Source organism: Naegleria lovaniensis, assembly GCF_003324165.1.
Source record: "Naegleria lovaniensis strain ATCC 30569 chromosome Unknown tig038, whole genome shotgun sequence".
Lineage (NCBI taxonomy): Eukaryota > Heterolobosea > Eutetramitea > Acrasida > Naegleriidae > Naegleria > Naegleria lovaniensis.
The window spans coordinates 19382-44005 of record NW_025407860.1 but is presented as its reverse complement, the minus strand read 5'-3'; the positions used below and the strand labels follow the sequence as shown (position 1 = coordinate 44005).

The window sequence follows — 24624 nt, the reverse complement described above, 5'->3', positions numbered from 1 at the left end:
TCAGGCACCTCGTCTAACTTGATCACCTTATTTGAAGTTCCAATTTAAAATTCAATATTCAACAAGCAATTCATGAAGTTTAAAAGGACATAGCAAAGCTAGGTTTCGATCCTAGGACCTGTGGGTTATGAGCCCACCGCGCTCCCCCTGCGCCACTTTGCTTTACATTGTTAAAGTCTATCTCAAAATTTAACTCAATAACAACTTCTATTTTTGGGCATGCCACAAATTTTGGCTCCAAATCTTCAATTTTAACTCTCGTGTTTTATAATCTTTGTTTGATTTGTGCAATTCGTTCCTGTACTTGATCTCTGGTCATTTGTGCTGGATGAGTGGTGTTGTAAATTGAAGAAGAGCCAGAAATGGCCGCTTGTGAAATGAGTTTTAACAACAATTCACAATCATTAAGAGCGTTTTGATAGTTTTTCGTGGTTTCATAAATTTTCTCACGCATGGATAAAAAGGTGATTGTTTCTTTTGGCTTTTGCTTCATACCATTATTCAACACTCCAATAGCCCATTCATATTTGCCGAGAAGGACCAAATAATTACAAAATCGTATAAAGAGGTTTTTCTTTGTACATTCCAAACGCATGGCTTCAGAATAATGGAATATTACCACGTCTTTAGCCTCACATTGCATGTCCTCAAGACAACATGCCATGAGATAATTCGTGTTTGCATCTGTGGCATCCACTTGCAGTCCAATATCTAAAATTGATTTTGATCGTTCGTAATTTTTGTCTTTCTTCATAATAATATTTGCCAATTGGTAATGGGAAATGCTGGTATTCAATGCGTCGATACTGAATGCACGTTCCCACATTTCTCTTGCTTTTGATTCGTCTTTTTTATAATGGCAATAAATGTCTCCAAGTACAGCCAATGCATCCACACAAGTCGAATCTAACTCGACAGCCTTTTCGTAATGTTGCAGAGCCACATCTTGTTCACCCACGGACAGATGATAATTTCCTAGTAAATGAGAAATTATTTGTCTTGTTCGTTGCTCCTCACTAGCAATTTCCTCTATTTGAGAAATGGTTAACCTTGCTTTTTCAAACTTTTCCTCACCTAAATAAATCCAAGCGAGTTCAGAAAGAGCATCGATTGTATCTTGTTTTGAAACATTGAATTTAATCACCTTTTCAAAATTCTCAATCGCTTGTTCAATCTTTCCAAGTTTTTCCAAGTTTCGTGCCCTTTCCAAAAGCAATAAAGATACATTGAGTGAGGTAGATGATATCGAGGATTGAATGGAATGATTTGAATACACGGCACTATCCTCAACTATTTTCATGGCCCTCTTAAATACGTTCTCAGCATGTTCCCATTCATGACTCTCTCTCAAAAACACTCCCAATGAAATCCAAGTCTTTAATGAATATTCAAAATTTTCTTTTAATACATCCTCCGATAGTGAAAGTACCAATTGATTCTTCTCAACAGATGAATGGGAGTGTTGTTGTTGTTTCACTTCATGTTCCTCCTCCTCTTCGGAAGAGGACAATGGCTTTCCCATCAACCAATTCCAAGTGATGGAAAAACTCTGAAACAAGGCTTGCATTTTTTCTTGATGATGACTGTGAATAGAATATTAAATCAATGTTGATACAATGTTTTGGTTGTTTGGATTCTCAGTGAAGAGAACTGAACAACATTATGTCGTGTTGATGTGTAAAGATCGAATTCGTATTGAAATTTAAATAATTACATGAAATCATAATTTTCGAGCTTCAAAACGTTTTATGAATCTTCTTCACAGTTATTGAGAGGATCACGATTCTCAACAGTTTTGAGTAAAAGTACGAATGAGTGATGATGTGGATGCAGCAAATGATGGGGTTCGACAAGAAGAGGATTCTCAAGCATCGACGGCTGAAAACAACAAATTTTTATTATCCTGTTTTACAATCTTGTGCAGCTGCCAACTGTCAAAAACAAAAAATCAACTCCCATCACAACAAGAATGAACAGAGCTCTCTCATTGGTTGCTAGAAAGTCCCAAAACATTTCACTCCACGTGAACAAGAATGGCATGGCTCTCATGACCTTGCAATTCAACTCTCCTTTGGCTCAACAAAGATTCTTACAAACACTCAGAAAGAGAAACAATCCAGGATTCATGGATACCGTTTCAGGAATGGTATGTAGAGCATCCTTTGTACATGATGTTCATTGTGTTTTTGAATATTTAAATTTTCTAACATTTTGTTTGGTGATACGACGATGATGAATTTTCTATAATGTAATTTGCAAATTTGGTGATGATTCTCAACAATTTGCGAATCTTTCTCGTGTGTCGTACGACCAACACAACAACAATTGGATTCTTGATTGACAATGAAATACTTGTCTCTATTGAATACGTCTGTTTGATGATTTCCACAACAACAATTATTATTGAAACATGAATAACATTGCCACCACAACACCAACAACAAATACTTCCAATGCGTTGAACCAATTCATCAAATTCCAAATCAAACATTCAATATCCTGACTTTTATGACCACACCGTTCATTCTTCTCCATTCATCAAATTCCAAATCCACAACGTGTATATTCACACTTTCTCGAAATATATACAAACAAAACACTCACAATACTACACACTCATATGAATAGTATGAAAGTCCAGAATTCAAACTTGACTGTAAACCATTCGAATTCCGTGAAGGTGAACCATTCTTCCTCCTCAATTATTTGGGTGTCATTATTGTCGCTTCTACCATTGCTTTTGCTTTCATGTTGTGTTTCAGTAGTTTGATGAGATATACTTTGGTCGATGTTGCTGTTGTTGTGAAGAGAACTAATCCTCATCCATTCTTGAATATTAAGAACGGAGCTGATTTGCAAGCAACTTTAAATCCACTTTATGTTCCATGTCAACCATTCACTCACTCCACTGACTTGAAGCAAATGTTCTACAATGAATTGAATAGAGCTAAGGATAATACTTTGTAAATTTATTTGTGTGTGAGATGAAGATGAATAGTTCACAAATGCTAAAATGGATCAACTAATGACAACAAGTTGTAGTAATAATAAATAATGATTATGAAATAAACATACGAATGGGAATTGAATCATATCATTGAACATTGTTTGAGCGAACTTTTTACTGAATGCACCACAGATGATGAATGTAATGAATGAATACTCTCGTATTTGTAATTCGGTCACAATTCCACAATAATTACTCGTCTTGGAAATTGAATTTTTGGGAAGTGGCAGTATTGGGTGTTGGAGTGTCGTCATTCAAGTCCATTTCAAAGTCACCACCGCCACTCATGGCACTACCTGGAGAAGGATCTTCAGCTTCTTGCGCAAAGGTTGTTGGATCTAAGACTCTCTCCTTTGAAGTGGAGAGAAGTGCCTTTTGATAAAATTCTTTAACGTCATTCATGAATTTATCTGCTTGAGCATTGGCCTCAATATTCTTCCATTCTTCGTCCAATCTCACAACACCATAAGGATTTTGTGGATTGTTATAATTATAATTAACCGTGGTTTGTGTAGAAGTTTCGTATGTGACAATGTAGTATGGAAGAATGAGATCCTTATTGAATAACACAAAGCTCATACCATCAGAGCTCTTGAGCGAATGGTTTGACTTCAATTCATTAATGTTTGTGGCCTTCATCTTTGCATAGTCCTTGCTGCCAGTTCTTCCAGGCAATACCAAGAACAGCATGATTTTCTTTTCTTTGGTGATAACGGGGCTAGCATGTGTTGGTGAATTTGTAAAGACATAAGGTGCTGAGGTTTTAACATTGTTTTTGCAAATCCAATCAATATTATCGTCTGAATAGTCCTCAATATCCATAAAAGTTAAGATTGGTTTCACTTGTGAATATTTGGTGTCCATGTCTGAAAATGTAATATAATACAATAAACACCATTTGTTCGTAAAATAACTTACCATAGGCAATATTGTGGCGAGCTTGCTCAAATGCTTTTACAAGCCATGACGTAACTATATATTTCACCTCGGTAACCTTGAACTGTGATTTTTGTTGGCAAAGTCTATAAAATTCACTTTCAGCAACTCTAAAGTGAATGTGTGACACTTCATTACTGAAGGTTCTTTCAGGTTTGAAAGTGAATGTACGAGCTTCATCTCTTTCCAATGTGTCATATTCACCAGGAAGATACATTCTATTCCTCTTTGCCTCTTCTTCGTCGTTGAGGCCTTCAGATGTGGAAGTGCTAGAAGTCGAATTTCCAATCCAATCAGACAATCCAGTTGAGCTTGATTTGGAACGAAATTGTTCAACCTGTTTTGTCAATCTGGCTGTTTCCTTCTTTTCTAAGTCAATCATTTCTTTCATTCTATTAATTCTATCTGTGAGAATTTCAACATTATTCTCATATTTAGGGAGAGTAATATCTTCAAAGTAATTAACTGGAGGTTTTTCTCTTTGTTTACCGTTATTTTGTTCCTCAGTTTCAATAACTTCTTTTGTTTCCTTCACAACACGTTTAACTTTGATCTTTGGAATTTGAGGACGTTTTGGCAATTCACCAGTCAATAACCCTTCCATTGCTTCCTCTTCACGACCTTTACATCTAATCAAAGCATCTCTGATCTCTTTTGTTTTCTTGTCTGGCATAATTTGTTTGATGCTTCTCACCTTTTCCTTGTAACCTTTAATGTGTTGAGCAATGAAGCCTTCCTCATCTTCTTCGACCACTTCAATTTCTCTCTCAACGACAACCGTCTTTTTCTTTACAAAGTATCCTCTTTTTTCATTCTCCTTTTCAACACTCTCATTCAATAATCGGGTAACTATGAATAGTTTCATAGGTGGCAATGACAGTGCCGATCATGATGATGAATCAGAAAATTCAAATAAATCACGGATTTTCAAACGAACCAACGGAATTGATATGATGATCATCAAAATTATCACCACTACAAAACTAGTCGGAATTAACTATACGTACCAAGTTTAGATCGTGCCAAATTTAAATCTCGTTGGAGTAGTTGTTTGAGCTTTGGAGAGGAGACTTTGGTGAGTAATTGTTCAATTTCTTCCAAGTCTGTGGTAGTGAGAGCATCAATCGTTTTAAAGTACTTCTCTGCAAGGGGATTTTCTTGTTGTGGTTCAATAATTGAGCTGATCATTGTGATGTTGTTTGATGGAATGATGATCGGAATGAAATGTCAACAGCTGTTTAATGAGAACAATAAATTACTAGTGTCAATGATGCTCGTAAATTAAAAAGCAACGATAGAATGAGTTGGATGAACAACAACTATGGGCAGTCTTGTGGGATGATGAATTTGGTGACAGCACTTGTTGGATTTTTTTGTGATGTGGTTTTTGGAACTTGAAATTTCTTGTGGAAATGTGAACTTGAGTATGGGTAGCGCTACAGAAAAAACCCTTAGTTATTGTTTTACTTTCGTGAGTGATAGTGAGTGTGTAAGTCTTCGTGTGCTTCATGACTGCAAGGTTCGTGGTAAAGATCCTTATACAATTGTTGTACCTCCTTGTTGTCGTGACTCTTTCTAATGGTAGAAGCTTCGTCCAACTTGTAGATAGACTGGAGTCGTTTCTTGACAATTTCTTGGTGTTCAAGTTTTTCAACAACCTTTGGTTCTCCACCACCACCAACACAGCCACTTGGGCAAGCCATCATCTCAATAAAGTGGAATTGTTCTTCGGGTTTCAAGGTCTTGGTGTATTCGACGAGTTTCTTCAAATTTCCAGAACCGTGAGCAACCGCCACTCTAATATCTTGACCTAAAATCTTGATGGTTGCTGAGCGAATACCATCCAATCCTCTAACCTCTTCCAAGTTTAGTTTTGGAAGTGGCTTCTTTTCAAGGATTTCATAAGCAGTTCTGAGAGCTGCTTCCATAACACCACCTGTCACACCAAAAATTACGGCCGCTCCAGTACCCTCGGCAATGGGTGAGTCATAAGTTGGAGACTCCTTTCCAACTGTAGATGGCTCCAAGTCATTAATTTGGTTCATCTTGAAAAGTTTACCCAACTCTCTCGTTGTTAAGACATAATCAATATCAGGAACAAAGTTGCCTTGAGCATCTGTGTGTCCCATTTCAGGTCTTTGAGCTTCACCCTTCTTTGCGGTACAAGGCATAATTGAGACGTGAATAACTTTCTTTCCCTTTAGAATATGTTGCATCTTTGGAGTCCAGTAATTTCGCACTACAGCACCTAACATCTGTTGAGGTGACTTGCACGAAGATACGTTTGGAATAATTTCAGGGAAATCTTTCTCAACCAAGTTAATCCAACCAGGGCAGCATGAAGTGTACATTGGGAAGGGTCCTGGAGGATTGCTTGTCAGTCTTCCAATTAGTTCAGTACCTTCTTCCATAATGGTTAAGTCTGCTGAGAATAAAGTGTCAAATACATAATCAAATCCTAGTTTTTTAAGCCCTTGAACTAATTGAGCTGAGCTATAATAACCTGGTTCCTTTGCAAACTCCTCGGAAATGGCAACTCGAACTGCTGGAGCTGTAGATGCTACCATAATATAATCCTTCTCTTTGCCCATAAAAGCACTAGCGTGTTTCTTTTGCATTAACAAATCAGCCACCTCTTCGAGCTGTGCCTTAATAGTAATGGCTCCAACTGGGCAAATCTGACTACATTGACCACATGAAATGCATGGAGATCTTCCTTCAGTGAAGTTACTAGCCTCACTCAAAATCAAGTTCAATTGTTGTACTTGTTCATTGTGGCCTCTGCCAGACATGGAGAGAGCTTCACGTTCTTGGATAAAGTTACAAGTTCTAATACATCTTGTACATCTAATGCACTTATCAGGATCTATTTGAATTGGTCCTTCAGTTATATAGTCTGGAGTACCAATATTGGCCACTTTCTTGAACTCGTCAGAAGTGTCGGTATAAAAATCTCGCAAGGATGGAGGAAGATCCTTCTTTGAAACGTGATACTTTTCAAGCAAGTTTTGAAATTCACACATGTTGTTTGCAGAGCATGAAGGACAATCCAAATTGTGATGAGAGAGCATAAATTTCAATACTGATTTAGCATTATCATAGGTTTTTTGAGTTTGAGTCCAATAGCATCCGCCTTCCTTCACCTTATTCACGCAAGAAGGAACAAGCTTTGTTTGATTGTCTGTTTGAGGATACATGTGACGACCGGTTTGTCTTATTTGATCCTCAATGTCATGTGGATTAATTTCTTCCTCCACAAGACAAATTCTACAGTTAGCTGGTGAGTGTTCCTTCAAACGAGGATGATAACACAAAGTTGGGATTTCAACTTTAGCCTTTTCATCGATAACGCCGTTAGTTTTAGAAATCATGTCGTTGAAGAATAATTGAGCCTCCAAAATTGTACTTCCTTTGGGAACTCTGATTGGAAAACCATTGAGGAAAATGTTGACCATTTCTAAAGAGAATACAATTTGAAATACATCGTGATGATTGTACAATCATTCAAAATTTTGGAAAAGAGAGAATTAAAACAAGAAAGTGGATATATCAGCTGTTGTTGTGATGTCCGCACTTACCAGAATTTGCACATACTTGAGTATTGGATGTATACTCTCCAAAACTGACTGAGTGAGTAGGTTTATCAGGATGATCACCCGATGACGATTGTTTTCCGGAACAAGAACCATTTCCACCACATCCACCACCTCCATTACAGGCATAGTGTCTAGTGCTGTTTTGCAACAGGGCCTTTTGTTTTTCAATCAAAGAAAGAGAAGGAGAGGATAGCCGAGCTCCGGAGGATGATAAAATTCGGCAACCATTCTTTCCGCTCTGCTGTATCCACCTCGTAGTCGTTCTCAATGGTAATTTCATCTCTTGTGTTTGATCGCGAACTATGTTGTTGTAGTTTTTTTGTTGTATTGAATACAATTTGGTAATTTTTAAAGACAAAGCTCACCACAGGCCCTAATAAGGAAAAACCAATCTTTCGTTCATTGTAAATATTGTGTGTCAAAAACAATTTGAATCATCATTGACAAATAACAATTTAAATCAAATTGAATCACCAAAAAGATAAATTAAAAGAAAAAAATGTAATGATGAGCAAAAGATAATTTTTTGAAAAACACTAGGAAACAAAATTCTGATTCTTTTTTCTAAAGGAGAGGTTATTGATTTAAAAACGAGTCTCACAAGAGGATTAATTATATTTTCGTTTTCATTGTGGCGTATGATACAAAATTTTGGCTTTCTACAAAATTATTTTGTGCAATGGTTGTGCGGGATCAAAACTTTTAGTGCTTCTTTGCAGGAGGAGAAACCTTCTTGTGGGAAACCTTTTTAGAATCATGAATGGTATCATTGTTGTCCTCTTGAACCTTGCTACAAACGGTCTCGAATTTAGCACATTTGGTAATAGAAGCTTTAGCATGACACACTTGCTTTCCACCCTCAAGAGCATACTTGCAACAGACTCTTTGACCTTCGGATTTCTTGACACAAGTCTTTGTATGTCTCTTCTTGACGCAACGTTTTGGAATATTTTCATATTGAGTACAGAATGGAGTGGACTTGTAAGCAGCACAATAATACAAGGTCTTTCTCTTGAGGCAGACACGGACCTTTCTATATTCATCACATTGCTTTTCCTTCTTCCATCTGATACAATACTTGATCTTCTTCTTGTTCTTACATGGTTGTGGATTGTATGTGTCAGGCTTTGGAACGTAGCTATCACCTGAAACTGGTTGAGCACAATATTGAATGTAACCAGTCTTCTTACAGAATTTAACATTGTCATATCTATCACAGAGGCTTCTCTTGGCGAATTCTGAACAAATCTTGTGGCATTTCTTGTAACAGACCTTTTTGAAAACCTTTGGTGGAGCATATGGATCTGGTTTACCCTTTGGAACGTTTACAGCATTGTGTGGAACATACAAATCTTGAGCCTTGACTTCAACGTACTTGCATTCCTTTCTACATTTGTTGCGATGTCTGACACAATAAGAGTCTACCTTATAATGAGCACATCTCTTCTTATGGTAGCATTGCAACTTGGGAATGTAAGAATACAAATCACATCTTGCGTATGGATCTGGCTTCTTGTTGGCATAATTGTCGACACAAATTTCACGGAATGCCCATGCACTGCACACGCCATTGTATCCCTTCTTCTTGCAACTCTTTCTAAAGTCTTCCTTGGAACAAACAGTGAGTTTCTCAGTACGGGCACATTCAGGTCTCGTACCGTGAGCCACACAGATGGTGCTTGGACCTTCCCATTTCAAACATTTCTCATCACGCTTGTATTCAACACAATGTCCTTTACCAATGGTCTTGTATTGAACGCAACGTTTGGTCGTGCCTTCCCAACCGTACGTTGAGCATTTGCCCTTAATGGAATCGTATTGAATACACTTCTTGTAACAATACTTCTTGTGATCTCCATAAGAATCCACATGTTTTGGTTTTGGAGTTGGTGGTTTTTTGACCACTGGATGCGCTTGAGTGACCGCAATGCAAAGCAATAATGCAAAGCATGCGCAAACGGCTGCTGATATGAAGAAATTCTTGCGGCTTTTCATAACAATAGTGATGGATTTTTAAAACTGATGATAAATTCGTGATAGAGACTTGAAATGAAATATTTATTCATTAAGTTTTGAATTTGTATCAGTTCATCAACTGTTTCGACATAGTGGGATGTTGGTTATTTTTTGAAATGACATTTGTGGTCCGACACTGAAAATAACTCGAGAGTTGCAGAAAATTTACATTTTTATATTGACCAACATTGCTAAGAAGGAGAAGCAATAGATGTTGTCATTCACAATGGAAAACATAACTACTCTGTGATTCTTTTCTGTAAACTACGTTGACTAGATCGTTATGTCCAAATCCAACACCAGAGCAGTGGAATCAATTAATTTATCCTTTTGTACGACTTTTTGAGAAAGATGTTGTAGAAGTGCTTCATCCAATTGGTGCAAGAAATAAGTATCTGCTTCAAACGTATTTTTTCTGTAGAGGAACGTATTGTCCAACACCTCTCTGTTGAACAGGCTCTGACAAATGATGGAGTTAGCTGCAGGATCGCAACTTTCATTCAACACTATATCTAGTAACAGGACGTAAGGTCAATAACAAACTTCTTCATTTTGTAACTTACCTTTGCCTCTTCCAACCTGCATTCCTGTAGTTTGATTTGTCAATGTTGGGGGTATGGAAGAGAAATTTCCTGGTTGAGACTCAGTTTCATCTTCATCCTTTTTCTTCTTTGTTGGAGTGACGTTGTCTTTCTTTCCTGGTGGTCTTCCTCTCCGTTTTTTTGAGTTTCCATCATCATTAACAGTCATTCCAGAGGCTTTCAAAGTTTCATCCTTGAAAGTTTTTGTTTGTTTTCTGCTCATCGTAGTGTTTTGTGCATTGTCTTTTTGAACTTGTTGTTTCTTGTCCTGTTTCTGTTTTGAACTTCTCTTACTTTTTTGTTTACCTTGCTGAACTTCCTCTGTCTTTCCTTCATTGGTTTTTTGTGGAGTTTTATATGGAACAGGTGTGATCAGAGATGAATGTGGACTTGTCAGTTCAGATGCATTATGAACAATTGAACCTCTTTCAAATCCTTGGTCTGGAAGCTCCATGTCGGGAGGTGGTGGGGGAGCTTGAGGATTCTTTACGAACGAAGCTGTTGCTGGAACGGATGTGTTGATGAAAAATATGGACGAGCTTCCACTGCTCAGAGCAATGGCACTCTCACTCACAATATTGGTAAATTCCAAGAATGCTTTGGCGTCTTCATCAATTTTTGGCTTCGGAGATGAATGTCGGAACATGCTTGAAGAATCTTGCTTATGTTGCTCAACATCGGAACCAGAGGCATCTTCCTCTCCTTGAGGAGAGGTTGTCGTGGCACCCTCATCAAGCCTTAGCTCGTCTTCGGTGTCAGAGTCTGTCATTTCCTGATCACGGGTATGTTGTGTTTTGTCGTGTTTTGCCATTTTTTAGTTTTAATTTCAAACGATTAAGGCTCTCATGATTTTCCAACCATCATCTTTTCAATGGGTCCAATTAAATGAAACTATTCATGTTTACCTCGTCTTCACATCCATTCTCTTTTCCAATTTTCTTGCTTGTATTGGATCTGGTAAATGACTTGAAAAGGAAAATTTGGAGCATCGACCTAACTAAGCTTCTTTGCGGGAAGACAGCTAACACCCACTCAAAAAAAGATTTAATTGCTCTTCACCTCGGTTAATGCTATAATTTGTAAATACTTAATTTTGTATCAACAGAACAAACAATCATGATCAGAAAATATTTCTCGGATTTAAACACATCTCTATGGCGGCGCATCCGACGTTGAAGCGCACTAAAAACCTGTCAGATATTCGTCAAGTCAAAAATGAACATGAAAGCACAAAATAAATTTATTCGTTAGCTGTCATGCAGCAGAAGAGGTAATAGTACTGGTTTAGGGTTGCAAGGTATCTGTCTTCCACAAGCTGTTCGTTGGAAGAGGTACGATAAATTCTCGTGGGATTTCCGTTCCCTCCAAACCTCATAGTATGAGCGAACATATCTTTGCCATACTTGTTCAGTCGTTCATGCACTGTCATGGCAAATGGGTACAATGTTCTGTAAATAAATAAATACATGATCACATGTTCTTGGAGAATGTGTAAATAATAAGGCATTTTCCAATACGTGCCTATTGTGTCTCCAATAACAGGGACAATGACAGAAATATAATGGTCAATTTTCTTTGCAACGTTGTGTAAATCATTGTCTGAGCAAAATGTTGGTTGTACCAATAATTTAACGAGTTCAGATCCTGCTTGAAATATTCTTGTCACCTTTCCAATCCAAACGTATGCAAGAGTAGAGAGTTGTTGATTACTTGCGTGCTTTTCCATGATTTGAGTGATATCTTCAATAATTTTGTTGCCATATGTTTCCCATACATCGTCTCCCATTAAATTAATTTTGTCATTTTGGCCATAATATCCTTTGTCCTTGTAGTATTGTTTCAACTCTTTTTGACATTGCTTTGAAATTTTCAATGCAGCATGCAATGCAATCTGTAAATGATTTTCTCCCAATCTCATGAATTGGTGCAAAATGTCAGGAATTCTTCGTAAAATGGAAATATTGGCGAAAATAATATCACCTAAACCAGGGTGTCGGTGTCCCTTGTCAGTAAAAAGTTCAGTGAAACAATCCCAGGTTTCAATTTGGATTTTGCCTTCAATTGTCTCTCGTAATGATTTTCGTGTGTTTTCTTTGGACTGAAACAACATTTTCAGTATTTCTTGAGCTCGATTATTGTTTTTCCACTTGAGCGAAAACAAGAATTGTTTGTGTGTTTCATAATCAATAGGGCATACAAAACATATTCTATTCTTATCATCCGTTTGCAATGCAAGCATGTTTTTTAAATCTCCACCCATTGCTACATTAAATTGCAACCGAATAATAATTTTCTCTGAGGTACAGGTTTTCACAAAATTTTTCAAAAACGAATCTTTCTGAAATAGAGCAATTGGTAATTCAAATATAAACCGATGGCTTTCAAATTTTGCAATCAATGATTCAATTGGCTTGAATGAGCTCAATAATGTACAATGATTGTCGCTGTTTTTAGGTAACGCTGCCAATAATTTGTAATTACTATGATGTTGTGCAGCATCGCAAATAACAAGCCCTAAAAAGCAAAGTATTTCATTCACTTTCCTACTTAATTTATGGGCATCAGTGGACACTCTTGCCATTGAATAAACTTTAAATTCTCCTTTTTTGTTAAATCCAAATTTTCGGCTTCTGAATCCAGAAATCGGAGCATGTTCCAACCATTTTCCTGTCGAGCGTATCACTTCTATTACTTTTGTATTTGTTAATAATTTTGAAAAAGACTGAATTGGATCAATCGCAAAGCCTTTGATATCGTTGTTGCTTTTGATGATGATCATCTCTTTTGCTATTTCATCCTTAATCCCTTTCCGATATTTCGAAATGGTTCGGTCACTGAATGGAATGTATTTTGTTTCATACAACTTTTTAATTTGTTTTTTGCTTAAACCAGTGTTGATGATATTACGTTCAACTTCTTCAATGGACAATCGATTATGTTTCTTTTCGACCATGTTGTTGTTTTCGTCAAGTGTTATGATTCGGAATTTAGTGTACCGCATTGTTGGGTGTATTGGATCAGAAAGCGTTAACGAGATATTTAATTCTGCATTAGTTTGATTGATGTAATTGAATTCCTGTAATTGCTTTGTAATTGATGAAATGATGGAGGACCATAATTGAGAACAAGCTGTTGTTTTACTAGCTTCAGCTAAAGCGAATAATGGTGTACGTTTTTTCTGAGCTAAATCCAGTCCTAGGACCTCTATCTTTCGTTTCAGTTTGTCTGTTGTTGCTTCAGTCAGCACTACTTGTTGCTTCGGTTTCCCTCTGCCCTTGTTGAACCAATCAGGAAGAGACTCACTCATTTTATTTTTGATTCCTTGTGATCAGCTGACGTGGGATTGACGAATATCTGACAGGTTTCTAGTACCAATTGCGCCGCCATAGCAACACATCATTAATTTTGGGTCGATCCTTGATCACAACAACGTCAACCAATCCTTCACAAAAATACTATTCATTCGATCGACGAGTAGTAGAGCCTTCGGCTGATGATACTGCTCATGAGAAGCTTACATACAATCCACAAGAAGAGGCCAAACAAGCCAAGCAGGACATGTCTGGCGAAAGCGAACCTCAGAAAGTGCCTCCAGAAGCTGGTATCGATGAAGAAACTTTAAAGCAAGCGTTGAGGTATGAACATGAGCATCCATCGCATAAATCTCACAAGCATCGAAGAGATGAAAAATGGGCCACACAACAATCTGCAAAAGATATCAGTATTTCGGAAGAGTAGAAGCGACTGTATAGGAACCAGGGTTTGCTACTCAGTGAAGCATTGTTATTCTCATATTAAGGAAATGAAACCACGTATCAATTAAATGTTGGACAAATCCATAACCACCAAATTTGAACTCTGCAAAGTTTACGACGTTCATTGATACTGTCTTTTCTGATATCTGTTAGCCAATTTCATCCACTGCTTTTGAAGTACAATCATCATCGCTATTCCACCATGGTGGAGCACAAGTTCATCTGGTCTCCATCTCTTCATGTGTTTTCATCTTCTCGACTCATCTCCCAAGTTTACAGTAAACTTCAAAAAAAAATCCTCTGAATTCAAGACAAGTTCAAAATGTTTCCCTATCAACCTCATCAAGGCGTGGCTCAGCCATATAGCTCACCTCAAGATATGTCCTACGCTTATCAAGGCTTATCTCATCATGAGCAGCAACATCAACAGCACGTCCTGATGATGCAGCAACAACAACAATTAGCTCCGGGCCAAGTTGTTGTGGTTCAAACAACCACCACTACTTATCATCAGCAACCTGTGTTTCACTCAATGCAATACGGAGGCATGTATTCTGATCAGTACTCCATGATGACCATGAACCAAAATTATGAACCTCCTCAATCTTTGGATCAGTTGCCTTTCTTTAGCTCAATTTCGGTGGAGGACAAAAAGACAGATGTTGCTCCAGTGTTGTTTAACTTTGACAATCTCGTAGTTGACGCCCTTGTTCCCAATTATTTACCAGCTTATTGTGTTGAACAGCAGAATGATGAAATTATTAACAACAATGTGGTCAATAACTCGAGTTTCAACACAAACACAAATGTTTCAACTGTTGTCAATAATGTTTCAACAACCAATGTTCAAAACAACACAGTGAATAACAATCAAGTGAATACAAATGTTACTCCTGTTGTCACTCCTATTTCAACCTCGACCAGGCCAACTTCTCCAAGTACAACCACTACAAAACAAACCATCACCAACGTTATTGAGAAAAATACTAACCTTACCATCAATAACACTAACAACGTCACAAACCAAGTTACCAATGTTACGAATGTCACAAGCAAGGTGGTTCCAAGCAGTCCAATAGTCTCATGCATCACAACAAACACTGATAAAAACGTTTCAATCAAAGATGTCAAGAAGGAGGACAAAGTCGTAAAGAACACGACTGTTCTTATTACCAACAATAACACGTCTGTTGAAAATAAGGAAGTGAACAAACAGGTAATCGTTAATGAACAAAAACCAGTAATTTCTTCAACAACCACAACTAAGGCTATTGAAACCAATACCGTGTCAATCAATAACAATTGCCCAACAACTACAACCACTACAACTCAAACTACAACCTCTGCTGTCTCAACTCCAACGAAGGAAATCAAGAATACCATTTCTCAAAAAACCGAGGTTAATTCAAGCAACATTAAGACCTCAGTTTCAGAGACCAACATTAACAACAACTCTACTACCAACAAATCAGCCACTGTTTCATCCTCTTCAACTACAACGTCAAACATCTGTAATAGTACTACAACCAATATGGTCAACAACGTTACAAATGTGGTAAATAACGTGGTAAATAATACGGTGGTGAATAATAAGTTGGACGAAAGATCTGCTGTGCTTAATAATACAAATTCTCAAACCAACGAAACAGCATCGAACACCAAGCAAGAAGTAACAACCAATACTGTAAACATCAAGAACATTCATATCACCAATAACATTAACAACACAACCAACGACACAGTAGTGAATAATGTTACCAACACCGTTGTAAATAATATCACAAGAACACCAGACTCCACTACCAACACAACAAATACTACTGGCACATGTAACATCTCCAACAAAAACGAAGCCAATACTACCAAAAACACTTGTGTTAATAGCGACAGTTCCAAATGTGTGACAGTTCAACAAACGGAATGTCCCAAACCACAAAGAAAATGGGTGATCGAGACCACCATTGAGAATTTCAAAAGTAATTTCTCTCATCTATCGGGTGTTTCTCCGCTATATCTATCAACACTTACAACCCTTGAGAAATATCAAACCACACTCAGAAAAACTTTGGAGATGGCAACCGGGGAGAATGTTGAAAAATTCACAGCTCTTGCTATTCAATGCGATACAGAGTTTGAAAAGAGTATTGCATGGTTGGAAAGAACTATTGTAATGCTGGAAAGGGAAAAGATTGCTTTGATGAACTGGACAGAAAACAAGAGTCTGCCAAACTTTTTGAACATGACCGTAGAACAATTGATCGAGCAATGTAAAAAACTTCCATCTCATCCAAAATTTGATGAATCAGTTAAAACCTTAATTGATTACTTCCAAAGATACGGAAAACTAGTTCAATATCTGGTCCTTCTGAGATACTATTACACTTCTATTCACAAGAAATACGATCCTCCAAAAATAGTTGTGTCTAGAACGGAAAAATGTGGGGTTTCAAAGATGTACAATGATAATGACTTTGATCATACTTGGGATGCTTTAAAATCCACAGTTTCATTTTGGTTGCGACCATGTCAGTTCAGTGACAAACCTGTCCTATACGAAAATGATAGTATTGATGTGAAACGCATTCGCAAAGGCTTCATTAACAACGCCTATTTCATTTCAGCAGTACACGCAGTTGGCCAGAAGTGTCCAGAAGCTGTTAAGCGTAGATTTGTTGAAATAGATTTCGTTAGTGGGCGTCACACAGTGAAACTATTCAAGGACCAAAATCATGAGAAGTTTGTCACAATTGATGACAGCTTCCCAATTGAATACTTGGGAAAGCCAATTGCAACAAGTTCTTCTTGTCAAAATGAGTTTTGGCCTCATATTTTAGAGAAAGCCTACGCTAAATTGCTTGGAGGATATCATATGTACTGCCATGGAGGAAGCCCAAGCAATGTTTTGCAATCTGTTTTTGGTTGTTCTGAGTCTCTCAAGCTGAACCTTGGTAAGAGTTCTACTGTAAACGAAATTTGGACCAAATTGCAACAAGAGCAGTCCAAAGGAAGCATCATGCTGGTTTACACCAATTCTGGATACAATGAAAATACGGAAAACGATTGCCATGCCTATGTGGTTCAACAAATTGTCGAAATTAAGGATAACTCCAATGTTGTGCACAAGTTGATCAAGCTTTTTAACCCATGGGGATTAGCTTACGCTTCGAACAGTGGCGGAGAAGCAGCTCTAGACAAGGCTTATGCGTTGATGGAGTGGAAAGGCCGTTACAGTGATGGTGATTCAAATTGGAATGACTATTTGATCAAGAACCTTAATATCGAAAGCAAGAATGACGGAGTTTTTTGGATGTGTTGTGAAGATTTTTGTTCTCACTGGTCACACCTGATTGCTGCTCAATTACCTGCCCAAGAGTAGAAATAACACGTCAGCAATCTTGATACGGGGAGATTGCACCCAAGCTGGACTTGATTCTCAGGAGCTAAGTATTTTGCTAAAAATAGGTAATCTCTCTCAAATTAAAATCTCACTTCTTCGTATTGAGGAGTTGCTTCAACGACTGCTCTGGACGTTTGGTGGTGCTGGCAAATCGGAAGTATTTCAATTAGCAACCATATTGCAAGGTTCACCAATTAAATTCCCTAAGTCTGTTGAATTCTCTCACAAAGATTGAAATTTTGCATCGTCCATACAACACACCAATTAATTTTTCAAATAATCTTCTGTATTCTTCTAACAGCAACCAACATTCTTCCGAATTTCTTCTCCTTGTAAAAAACTCCTATCAACTGACAACCACACTAGAATTGTAACTCTATTACATCAAAAAACAAACTCATCAACAACATGCCAGCCATTCTCTCTAAACCATCGTCCTCTCCTTTGGTCCCCACTTCTTCCTTCCCCAATTTTCTTCATGAATGCTATGATTTTGCATTTAAGAAACATTACAAAGCGACGAAATATTCTCTGATTGCATTAGCCTTGTCGCTCTCAGCATTGGTATTCGGAAGTGGATTCAAACTCTACAGTACGATCAAACAATCCAGAAAACGATCACTCTCCTCACTTCATTCAACTGCTGTGGCGCATGATTCCAAACCATCTGCAGAAAAACCGAAACAAGACTCGCCTACTTCTGCTTCTTCTTTCGTTACATCTTTTGTAACCAAAGTTTACAAATTGTGTGTGATTGCCTTTACAAAGAAACCCTCCAATCTTCAAAAAGATGAATTCTCTGGAAAGGTATTGGCCATGTCTGCCTCGCTCGTCGCACTAATAATTATTCAATCTTTGGTCACTAGAAAAGCAAATTTGGTGAGTGGCGACATGATGGAGTATTTGATCGCTCAAAAGAAGAGTCACTTCTTTTACAGTGTTGCAAAATTCTCATTATTCCTCGTCATTCAATCCATGATTGGACCTTCTGTGAAATATCTTGTGGAATTAATTGCATTATATATGAGAAGAAATTTAACCATGCATGTGCATGACAAGTACTTTTCAAATATGGCGTATTATAAGGTCAATAATTTGGATAAACGTGTTGGTGCAGCAGACCAAAGAATTACTCAAGATATTGATGTGTTTTGTAATCGATTGGCTGAATTATTCACAGACATGTTACATCCAACATTTGAATTAATCTTGTACTCGATTGAATTGGTACGATTACTTGGACCCTATGCCCTCATGAGTGTGGTCTTGTATTTGAGTTTTGCAATTTTCGTCTTGTCCAAAGTTTCTCCAAATTTCACAAAAATCAGTGCACAAGTTCAGAACATGGAAGGCAATTTTAGAGCCATGCATAACCGAGCGAGTGTCTTTTCAGAGTTGATAGCATTCTATGGAGGAGAGAAAACTGAGAGAACTAAGATTGAAAACTATTTTGAAAAGTTAACCGAGTATTCAAGCTATGTCATTGGTCGAAACTTTTCCTTTGGTGTTGTGAATGATTTTTTCACCAAATATTTCCCTCACAGTTTCACAACACTCATCATTGGAATGCCTGTATTCTTTGGTCGTCTCAGATTTTTGAAAGGAGATGCTCTGATGGGTAAATTGAGATATATTATTGCAGTCATTACTTTGGAATTCTATGCATTGGGAAATGTCATTGAACTGTTTAGAAAATTATTGAGATTGGGTGGAATGGCTCAACGAGTGGCAACATTATACGCTGTTTTGAATGAAATTAAGCATGGTAATTCCAAGAATATTAACTTTCAGAAACATCATGAAGGAGAAATTGTTGAAGCAGATGAAATTCGTTTTGACAATGTCATTATCAAGACTCCGGATAATATCACACTCGCACGTAATTTGTCATTCCATGTTGGAAAGAATGAGCATATTGTCATTTCTGGATCGTAAGTATCAGCCATATTTGTGAATCATATTCATGTTTTTCATTTCACACATGAAATGTATTCCAATCATCAAACAATTCAATCTTACAGAAATGGAAGTGGTAAATCTTCACTGTTCAGAGTACTTGGTGCCTTGTGGCCTCTTCACAGTGGAATTATTTACAAACCACAAGCCAATGGTTCGCATGCAAGAGGTCTCCACAATGACATTTTCTATCTTCCTCAAAAACCCTATAATATCAAAGGGTCTTTACGAAGTCAAATTATATATCCAGACTCGACTCTCAAAGAAGGATGGACAGATGGAAAATTGGAAGAATTACTCAATGATTTTGGAATTGGTTATCTCTGTAAAAGAAGTTCCAAAGGATTTGATTATGTCCATGATTGGGATTCCTTGTCACGTGGTGAACAACAAAAACTTGCCATGGTACGATTGTTTTATCACAAACCTCGATATGCAATTTTGGATGAATGTACTTCGTGTATCACTGCAGATGATGAAAATCGTCTCTATCGAAAATGTACCTCTCATGAAATTACTTGTATTACTATTTCACATCGACCAGCTCTCGAGAAGTATCATACACAACGATTGGTATTTAATGGAAAAGGAGGATGGGTATGGCAACAGATTAAACATGGAGGTGAGAGTGGTGTCGATGAAGAATCTTCGTCATCAGAAATTACAGAACCAATCTATGAGTTGAAAGGAATGGATTTATCCATTCGTGATGATATTAAGGATGAATAATTCAAGAGTTGAAATTAATGAGTATCATTTCAGAATCAAGTAGTGTGACAACAATTTGACACATATATTCCATGAATAGTACATACCAACAAGACAAGATAAACAAATATTCTTCTAAATTCATTTCAATATTACAACAACCTCTGAGCATACTCTTCATGAATGAATGAATACATATGCATAATATTAATATTTCAAAGCATGTTCCTTTAACTCTGGAAAAACTGCAAATACTTTGGCTAAAATATAATCTCCATATCGAATGGGAGGCCATTTCTTCTTATCCTCTTCCTCAATCGCCAATTCTTCCAAAGGAGTGACAATGGTCTCAAAATTTGGATCAAAAAAGAATGGAGCACTCAATCGATCTTCTCTACTCGGATTACGAACTCGGTGTGGAACTGCTTTATATCGTCCACAGGTCCAACGTTCGAGCATGTCTCCAATATTCACTACAAATGTATTTTCAATAGGTGGTGCCTTGATCCAAGTTCCAGTGGATTTATCTTCTACTTCAAGACCACCGACATGATCTTGTTTGAGAATGGTCAAACAACCATAATCTTGATGTTTACCCACTCCGAATCGTTCTTCACCATTTTCAAATTTTGCTTCAGGATCACTTGGATCTGTATATCAGAGTTCATGGTTTGTTAGCAATAATGTATTATGGAAAAGGATTAAGGTCGATGCACATGTATACTTGTTTCACACACACTCATGAATTTAACTTACAATGGAATAATCGGAATGGAATGAATGGCTCAGAAGTAAATTTTTCTCTAAAGAATGAATCACCTAATCCTAAACTTTCACCAATCGCTCTAAAGTCCATTTGCAGAAATTACGTGAGAAAAAATCATTGAAAAACACTTACGACATGATGACATGGCCTAATTCAGTCAATGCATCCAAATATTTCAAAACTGTTGATTTAAATTCAGGAAAATCAGTCTCGTCTGGCCATTGATTTAAACCATGCATTGGCAAGCCCTTTTGTACAGCAGGATGATTGTCATCCAACTCGGCACTAAAATAATACCCTTCTTTCCAATCCTTCTTGCCATAAGTGAGTTCTGTAAAACAGGATTCAATGATTTGATTTCCATTTTTGGCGAATTGTAAATGTGTGAAAAAATCCAAGTTCCAAATTTCACACATGAACACACATTTTCATCATGAATTGAATTACAGAAAAAAACTGTCCCATGACTACAATTGCTCGCCGCATAATGACCTACCTCCACCCAATTCAAAAAATCCTCGATATACCCTACTGTTTTTCATGTGAAATCTATTTTTATATTCCAAAGGTTTCGCAAAAAACTCTCTTCCTTGTTTCATCAAAGCATGGACCAATTCCGGATCCACACCTCCATAATTTGCAAGATAGAAAAATCCATAACGTTCACATGCTTGACCAATTTCCTTCACTACTTGTTGATACGATTCATCTTTTGAATTTTTTAAAAGTGGAGAAATGTCAATGACTGGAAGTGTGATTGGTTGCTGAGAGGAGGTGTCCGTGGTGACAATGTGGCGTGTTTGGGACATTTTTTATGAAAATAAATTACAGAGATGCGAAAGGACATTTGAAATTTTGGAAATTTCCAGACTTGGTTTCTATGGAGTTTATTAAAGTTCAAAGAAAATATTCTTAATCTTGTTGTTTTCAATTAGTTTGTGCTTAGCTTCCAATGAATCAAATTCTACGTAGATGGTATCCAAAGAGTTGCATTGAGATAGTTTTTTAACATAATGCAATGCAATGGCATGTGAACGAACAAGTCCAAGATGAATTTCTCTTAATTTTGGAAGTTTGTGAATTTGATCTAACATGTTCATCTCACCAAATGTTCTAATTCTTAAATTAAGAGTATGTAAATTGGAGGTCTGAGATGAAAAGTGAGCACACAAATGATTAATACCTTTCACTGTCACACTTGTTTTTTCTAATGTTAATTCTTCTAAATATGGGTGGGTTTGTTCTGAAAGTAATTGAATAACATTGTCATCGACATTATGGTTACAATCCAATCTCAAAATTCTTAATTGTCTGCATGAGTTGATGATTTGTTTGTAATCCTCTGTAGAGACAGGAACCACAGGATAATAAACAGGTTGGAATGCAGTGACTGGTCCTTCAGATTTCAAAATTTGAGTATATGGGAACGAAGTTTTGGATAAATCTAAAACTTGCAATTGGAATGCAAGCATTGAGTTACCAATCGATGACAAGTTAATACTATCCGTGGTACCTCTAATCATTAAATTAGTGATAGAGTGTTGGCTCTTTGCTAAAACTGCTACATTTTGTGAAGTAATGGTTCTACAATGATTAATCATCAATGTGGTAATGCACTTGTTCTTTGTAAACGCTTCCAAGAATCCATCGTTGACATTATGTAAATTAATCAATTCCAAGCAGTTCAATGCGTTGGCATTGATTTCCACTAATCCATACAATCCATTTTGAATTGATTGACAATTTTGAAGCACTAATTTGTTAATCGTTGGGTGGCCATAAAGTTGCTTCAAGTTCTGATCATTGCAAACTTCGCAGCTCGAAATGACCAAATGTTTTAAGGTATTATTTGCAGCAATGGCCTTAAATGTTGACTCATCGAAATTCACACCAGGAACATCGAGCATGGTCAAATGTGGCAGGACACCTTTAGCCAACAATTGATTGGTAGCTTTTGGATCCCATTTACCCATTCTGAAAGTAATGCTTTGCAAGTTCTTACAATGTTGTACAACTTCTGTGAGTCCACTCTCGTTAAAAACTCGAGATGGAGGAATTTGTGACAAGTTCACATCCTTTTGTACCTTAGTATCTAAAAATACAGTTCCAGAGACAGCCAAATCCACAAGGTTTTTGCACTTTTTAGCAAGTAATGAACATGTTTCATTACTAAAGTTTTCAAAATAGTCCATTGTTTTCCAAGGAAGTTGTCCATCAAATGTTCCTTCTCTCACTTGTTGTGGTAATAGTCTCCAATCAATGCAACTTCTGTGAATATCTTGCACACTCTTGAAAAATAAATCTCTTTGCATGAATTGTTCAATTCCATAAGTTGGAACACGCGAAAGTGAGACTAAATGTGGAACCGTACTCAACAAATCAATGACAATATGTTGCTCCGAGTTGTGACTCATGGTTGACAAGGAAAGTGTTGGAAATACAAGTCCAACATCTCTCTTCTTTTCTGAAGTGCCATGATCTTTCTTTGGATCTTTGGAAGTACTTTGTGTGATGGACGCGTTGGTATTAGTCTTCTTTGCACCATATAAATTCTTAATGAGAGATGAAATGAAAACCATTTTTCTCAATTGATACAAGTACATTTGAACTTCTTCAATAGAATTAATGTCAAGGTCGGATTGGAAATCATTGTCTCTCATACCCTGAACTGCATGATGATATTCGTCATAGTATTCAGCATTGTGACCTGATGTAGGAGTAAATGTTGTTGGTGAAGAGAAGAGAGATGATTTTGGGCTATCTGTAGCTACTGATTGAAACTTTTGAACAGAAAGAGGAGATTGAAGTAAATTAGAACTTGATCCAGATCGAGTAGCTGGAATACTACCAGTAGAGGGAGATCTAGAAACTGGAGAAAATGTACGACCTTGTTGTTGCTCAGCTCTTCTTTGTGAATTCATAGATGCAATCATGGCTTTCAAACTCTTTCCATAAATGTCCAATCGATTCACAATTCCTTGTTCTTTGAACAATCTCATTTGATAATCAAAAGGTGTGTCAATATTAACCAAGTTCACTAATGTTTGATCCATATGTTTGGTTGTCAAAATGTGACACTTTTGATCTGTTGTGACAGGTCTTTCAAATAAATAATCAAATTCAGACTTTTCTCTCAAATGTTCGGCATTGTAAATTGATTCAATACTCAAATCTTTCTTTGCACTGGGAATCAACAAATCAGGTAAATAATTGGAAGGATAAATCATGTAGTGATCCATCAATTGTCCAGCATTTTGTAATGGTTGAATTCCACCACTCAAAGCAGAATATTCATTATGCTTGTATACAGGTTGACCACAAATCATATCCGTTGGCAACTGACAGGCAATGGGCAATACTACATTTCTAAACACTGAAAAATCATAAAACTGTAGCACATGTCTCACACATTTCAAATCCAATTTTTTCAAATGTTCTGACAAGGCAAGATCTGCACGTGTCAAATGTAAATGATGAAGTGTGAAATTTTGATCCTGTAATCGAGAGAACAATAAACCAAGTTTGTTTGCTCTTGGAGGTGGAGGAGGAGTTGAATTTGTTGTAGTTGATACTGCAGAGGAAGGAGAGGAGGAATTTGATGATGTATTTGAAGTTGTTGTTGTTGGTGTTGTTGTAGGAGAAGATTGATGATTATTATTATTGGAATTATTCATGAGATTGGCGGTTGAGAGAGTTCGGGTACCTCTTGGAGGAAGAGGAGGAGGTTGATCAGAGTTGTTGTTGGCAATGACCATCTTTTGTTCACTGGTGGGACAAACGATGATAATCAGATGATGATGAAACAAGTGTAAAATTTTTTTAAAAGTGTTGATGACACTTGACTGGTTTGGAAATTTTCACAGATCATCCATTTGAAAGTTGTTGAAAGTAGCGCACACTCAATAA

The 24624-nt window shown here is 37.0% G+C and overlaps 11 protein-coding genes across 11 annotated transcripts; 3 read left to right on the top strand and 8 right to left on the bottom strand.

Moving 5' to 3' along the window:
• Nucleotides 1-265: 265 nt before the first annotated feature.
• On the bottom strand, nucleotides 266-1567 carry C9374_009243 (uncharacterized protein; the record flags this gene model as incomplete). Its single annotated transcript, XM_044699409.1, has 1 exon — nucleotides 266-1567. One exon carries the CDS (start codon nucleotides 1565-1567, stop codon nucleotides 266-268), a length of 1302 nt encoding a protein of 433 aa, XP_044544594.1.
• Nucleotides 1568-1969: 402 nt separating this feature from the next.
• On the top strand, nucleotides 1970-2967 carry C9374_009242 (uncharacterized protein; the record flags this gene model as incomplete). Its single annotated transcript, XM_044699408.1, has 2 exons — nucleotides 1970-2146; nucleotides 2629-2967. The coding sequence occupies 2 exons, from the start codon at nucleotides 1970-1972 to the stop codon at nucleotides 2965-2967; spliced, it is 516 nt and encodes a 171-aa protein (XP_044544593.1).
• A 232-nt stretch (nucleotides 2968-3199) lies between these two features.
• C9374_009241 (uncharacterized protein) lies at nucleotides 3200-5131 on the bottom strand (the record flags this gene model as incomplete). The annotated part of the gene is made up of 3 exons (XM_044699407.1): nucleotides 3200-3873; nucleotides 3926-4792; nucleotides 4951-5131. The coding sequence occupies 3 exons, from the start codon at nucleotides 5129-5131 to the stop codon at nucleotides 3200-3202; spliced, it is 1722 nt and encodes a 573-aa protein (XP_044544592.1).
• A 275-nt stretch (nucleotides 5132-5406) lies between these two features.
• C9374_009240 (uncharacterized protein) lies at nucleotides 5407-7819 on the bottom strand (the record flags this gene model as incomplete). The annotated part of the gene is made up of 2 exons (XM_044699406.1): nucleotides 5407-7400; nucleotides 7522-7819. The coding sequence occupies 2 exons, from the start codon at nucleotides 7817-7819 to the stop codon at nucleotides 5407-5409; spliced, it is 2292 nt and encodes a 763-aa protein (XP_044544591.1).
• Nucleotides 7820-8241: 422 nt separating this feature from the next.
• Nucleotides 8242-9534, bottom strand: C9374_009239 (uncharacterized protein; the record flags this gene model as incomplete). The annotated part of the gene is made up of 1 exon (XM_044699404.1): nucleotides 8242-9534. The coding sequence occupies one exon, from the start codon at nucleotides 9532-9534 to the stop codon at nucleotides 8242-8244; it is 1293 nt and encodes a 430-aa protein (XP_044544590.1).
• Nucleotides 9535-9828: 294 nt separating this feature from the next.
• C9374_009238 (uncharacterized protein) lies at nucleotides 9829-10947 on the bottom strand (the record flags this gene model as incomplete). The annotated part of the gene is made up of 2 exons (XM_044699403.1): nucleotides 9829-10067; nucleotides 10119-10947. The coding sequence occupies 2 exons, from the start codon at nucleotides 10945-10947 to the stop codon at nucleotides 9829-9831; spliced, it is 1068 nt and encodes a 355-aa protein (XP_044544589.1).
• A 429-nt stretch (nucleotides 10948-11376) lies between these two features.
• C9374_009237 (uncharacterized protein) lies at nucleotides 11377-13443 on the bottom strand (the record flags this gene model as incomplete). The annotated part of the gene is made up of 1 exon (XM_044699402.1): nucleotides 11377-13443. The coding sequence occupies one exon, from the start codon at nucleotides 13441-13443 to the stop codon at nucleotides 11377-11379; it is 2067 nt and encodes a 688-aa protein (XP_044544588.1).
• Nucleotides 13444-14213: 770 nt separating this feature from the next.
• C9374_009236 (uncharacterized protein) lies at nucleotides 14214-17267 on the top strand (the record flags this gene model as incomplete). The annotated part of the gene is made up of 1 exon (XM_044699401.1): nucleotides 14214-17267. One exon carries the CDS (start codon nucleotides 14214-14216, stop codon nucleotides 17265-17267), a length of 3054 nt encoding a protein of 1017 aa, XP_044544587.1.
• A 429-nt stretch (nucleotides 17268-17696) lies between these two features.
• C9374_009235 (uncharacterized protein) lies at nucleotides 17697-19973 on the top strand (the record flags this gene model as incomplete). Its single annotated transcript, XM_044699400.1, has 2 exons — nucleotides 17697-19219; nucleotides 19310-19973. The coding sequence occupies 2 exons, from the start codon at nucleotides 17697-17699 to the stop codon at nucleotides 19971-19973; spliced, it is 2187 nt and encodes a 728-aa protein (XP_044544586.1).
• Nucleotides 19974-20159: 186 nt separating this feature from the next.
• On the bottom strand, nucleotides 20160-21527 carry C9374_009234 (uncharacterized protein; the record flags this gene model as incomplete). The annotated part of the gene is made up of 4 exons (XM_044699399.1): nucleotides 20160-20602; nucleotides 20709-20797; nucleotides 20851-21049; nucleotides 21215-21527. 4 exons carry the CDS (start codon nucleotides 21525-21527, stop codon nucleotides 20160-20162), a joined length of 1044 nt encoding a protein of 347 aa, XP_044544585.1.
• Nucleotides 21528-21608: 81 nt separating this feature from the next.
• C9374_009233 (uncharacterized protein) lies at nucleotides 21609-24473 on the bottom strand (the record flags this gene model as incomplete). The annotated part of the gene is made up of 1 exon (XM_044699398.1): nucleotides 21609-24473. One exon carries the CDS (start codon nucleotides 24471-24473, stop codon nucleotides 21609-21611), a length of 2865 nt encoding a protein of 954 aa, XP_044544584.1.
• Between the last annotated feature and the right edge of the window lie 151 nt (nucleotides 24474-24624).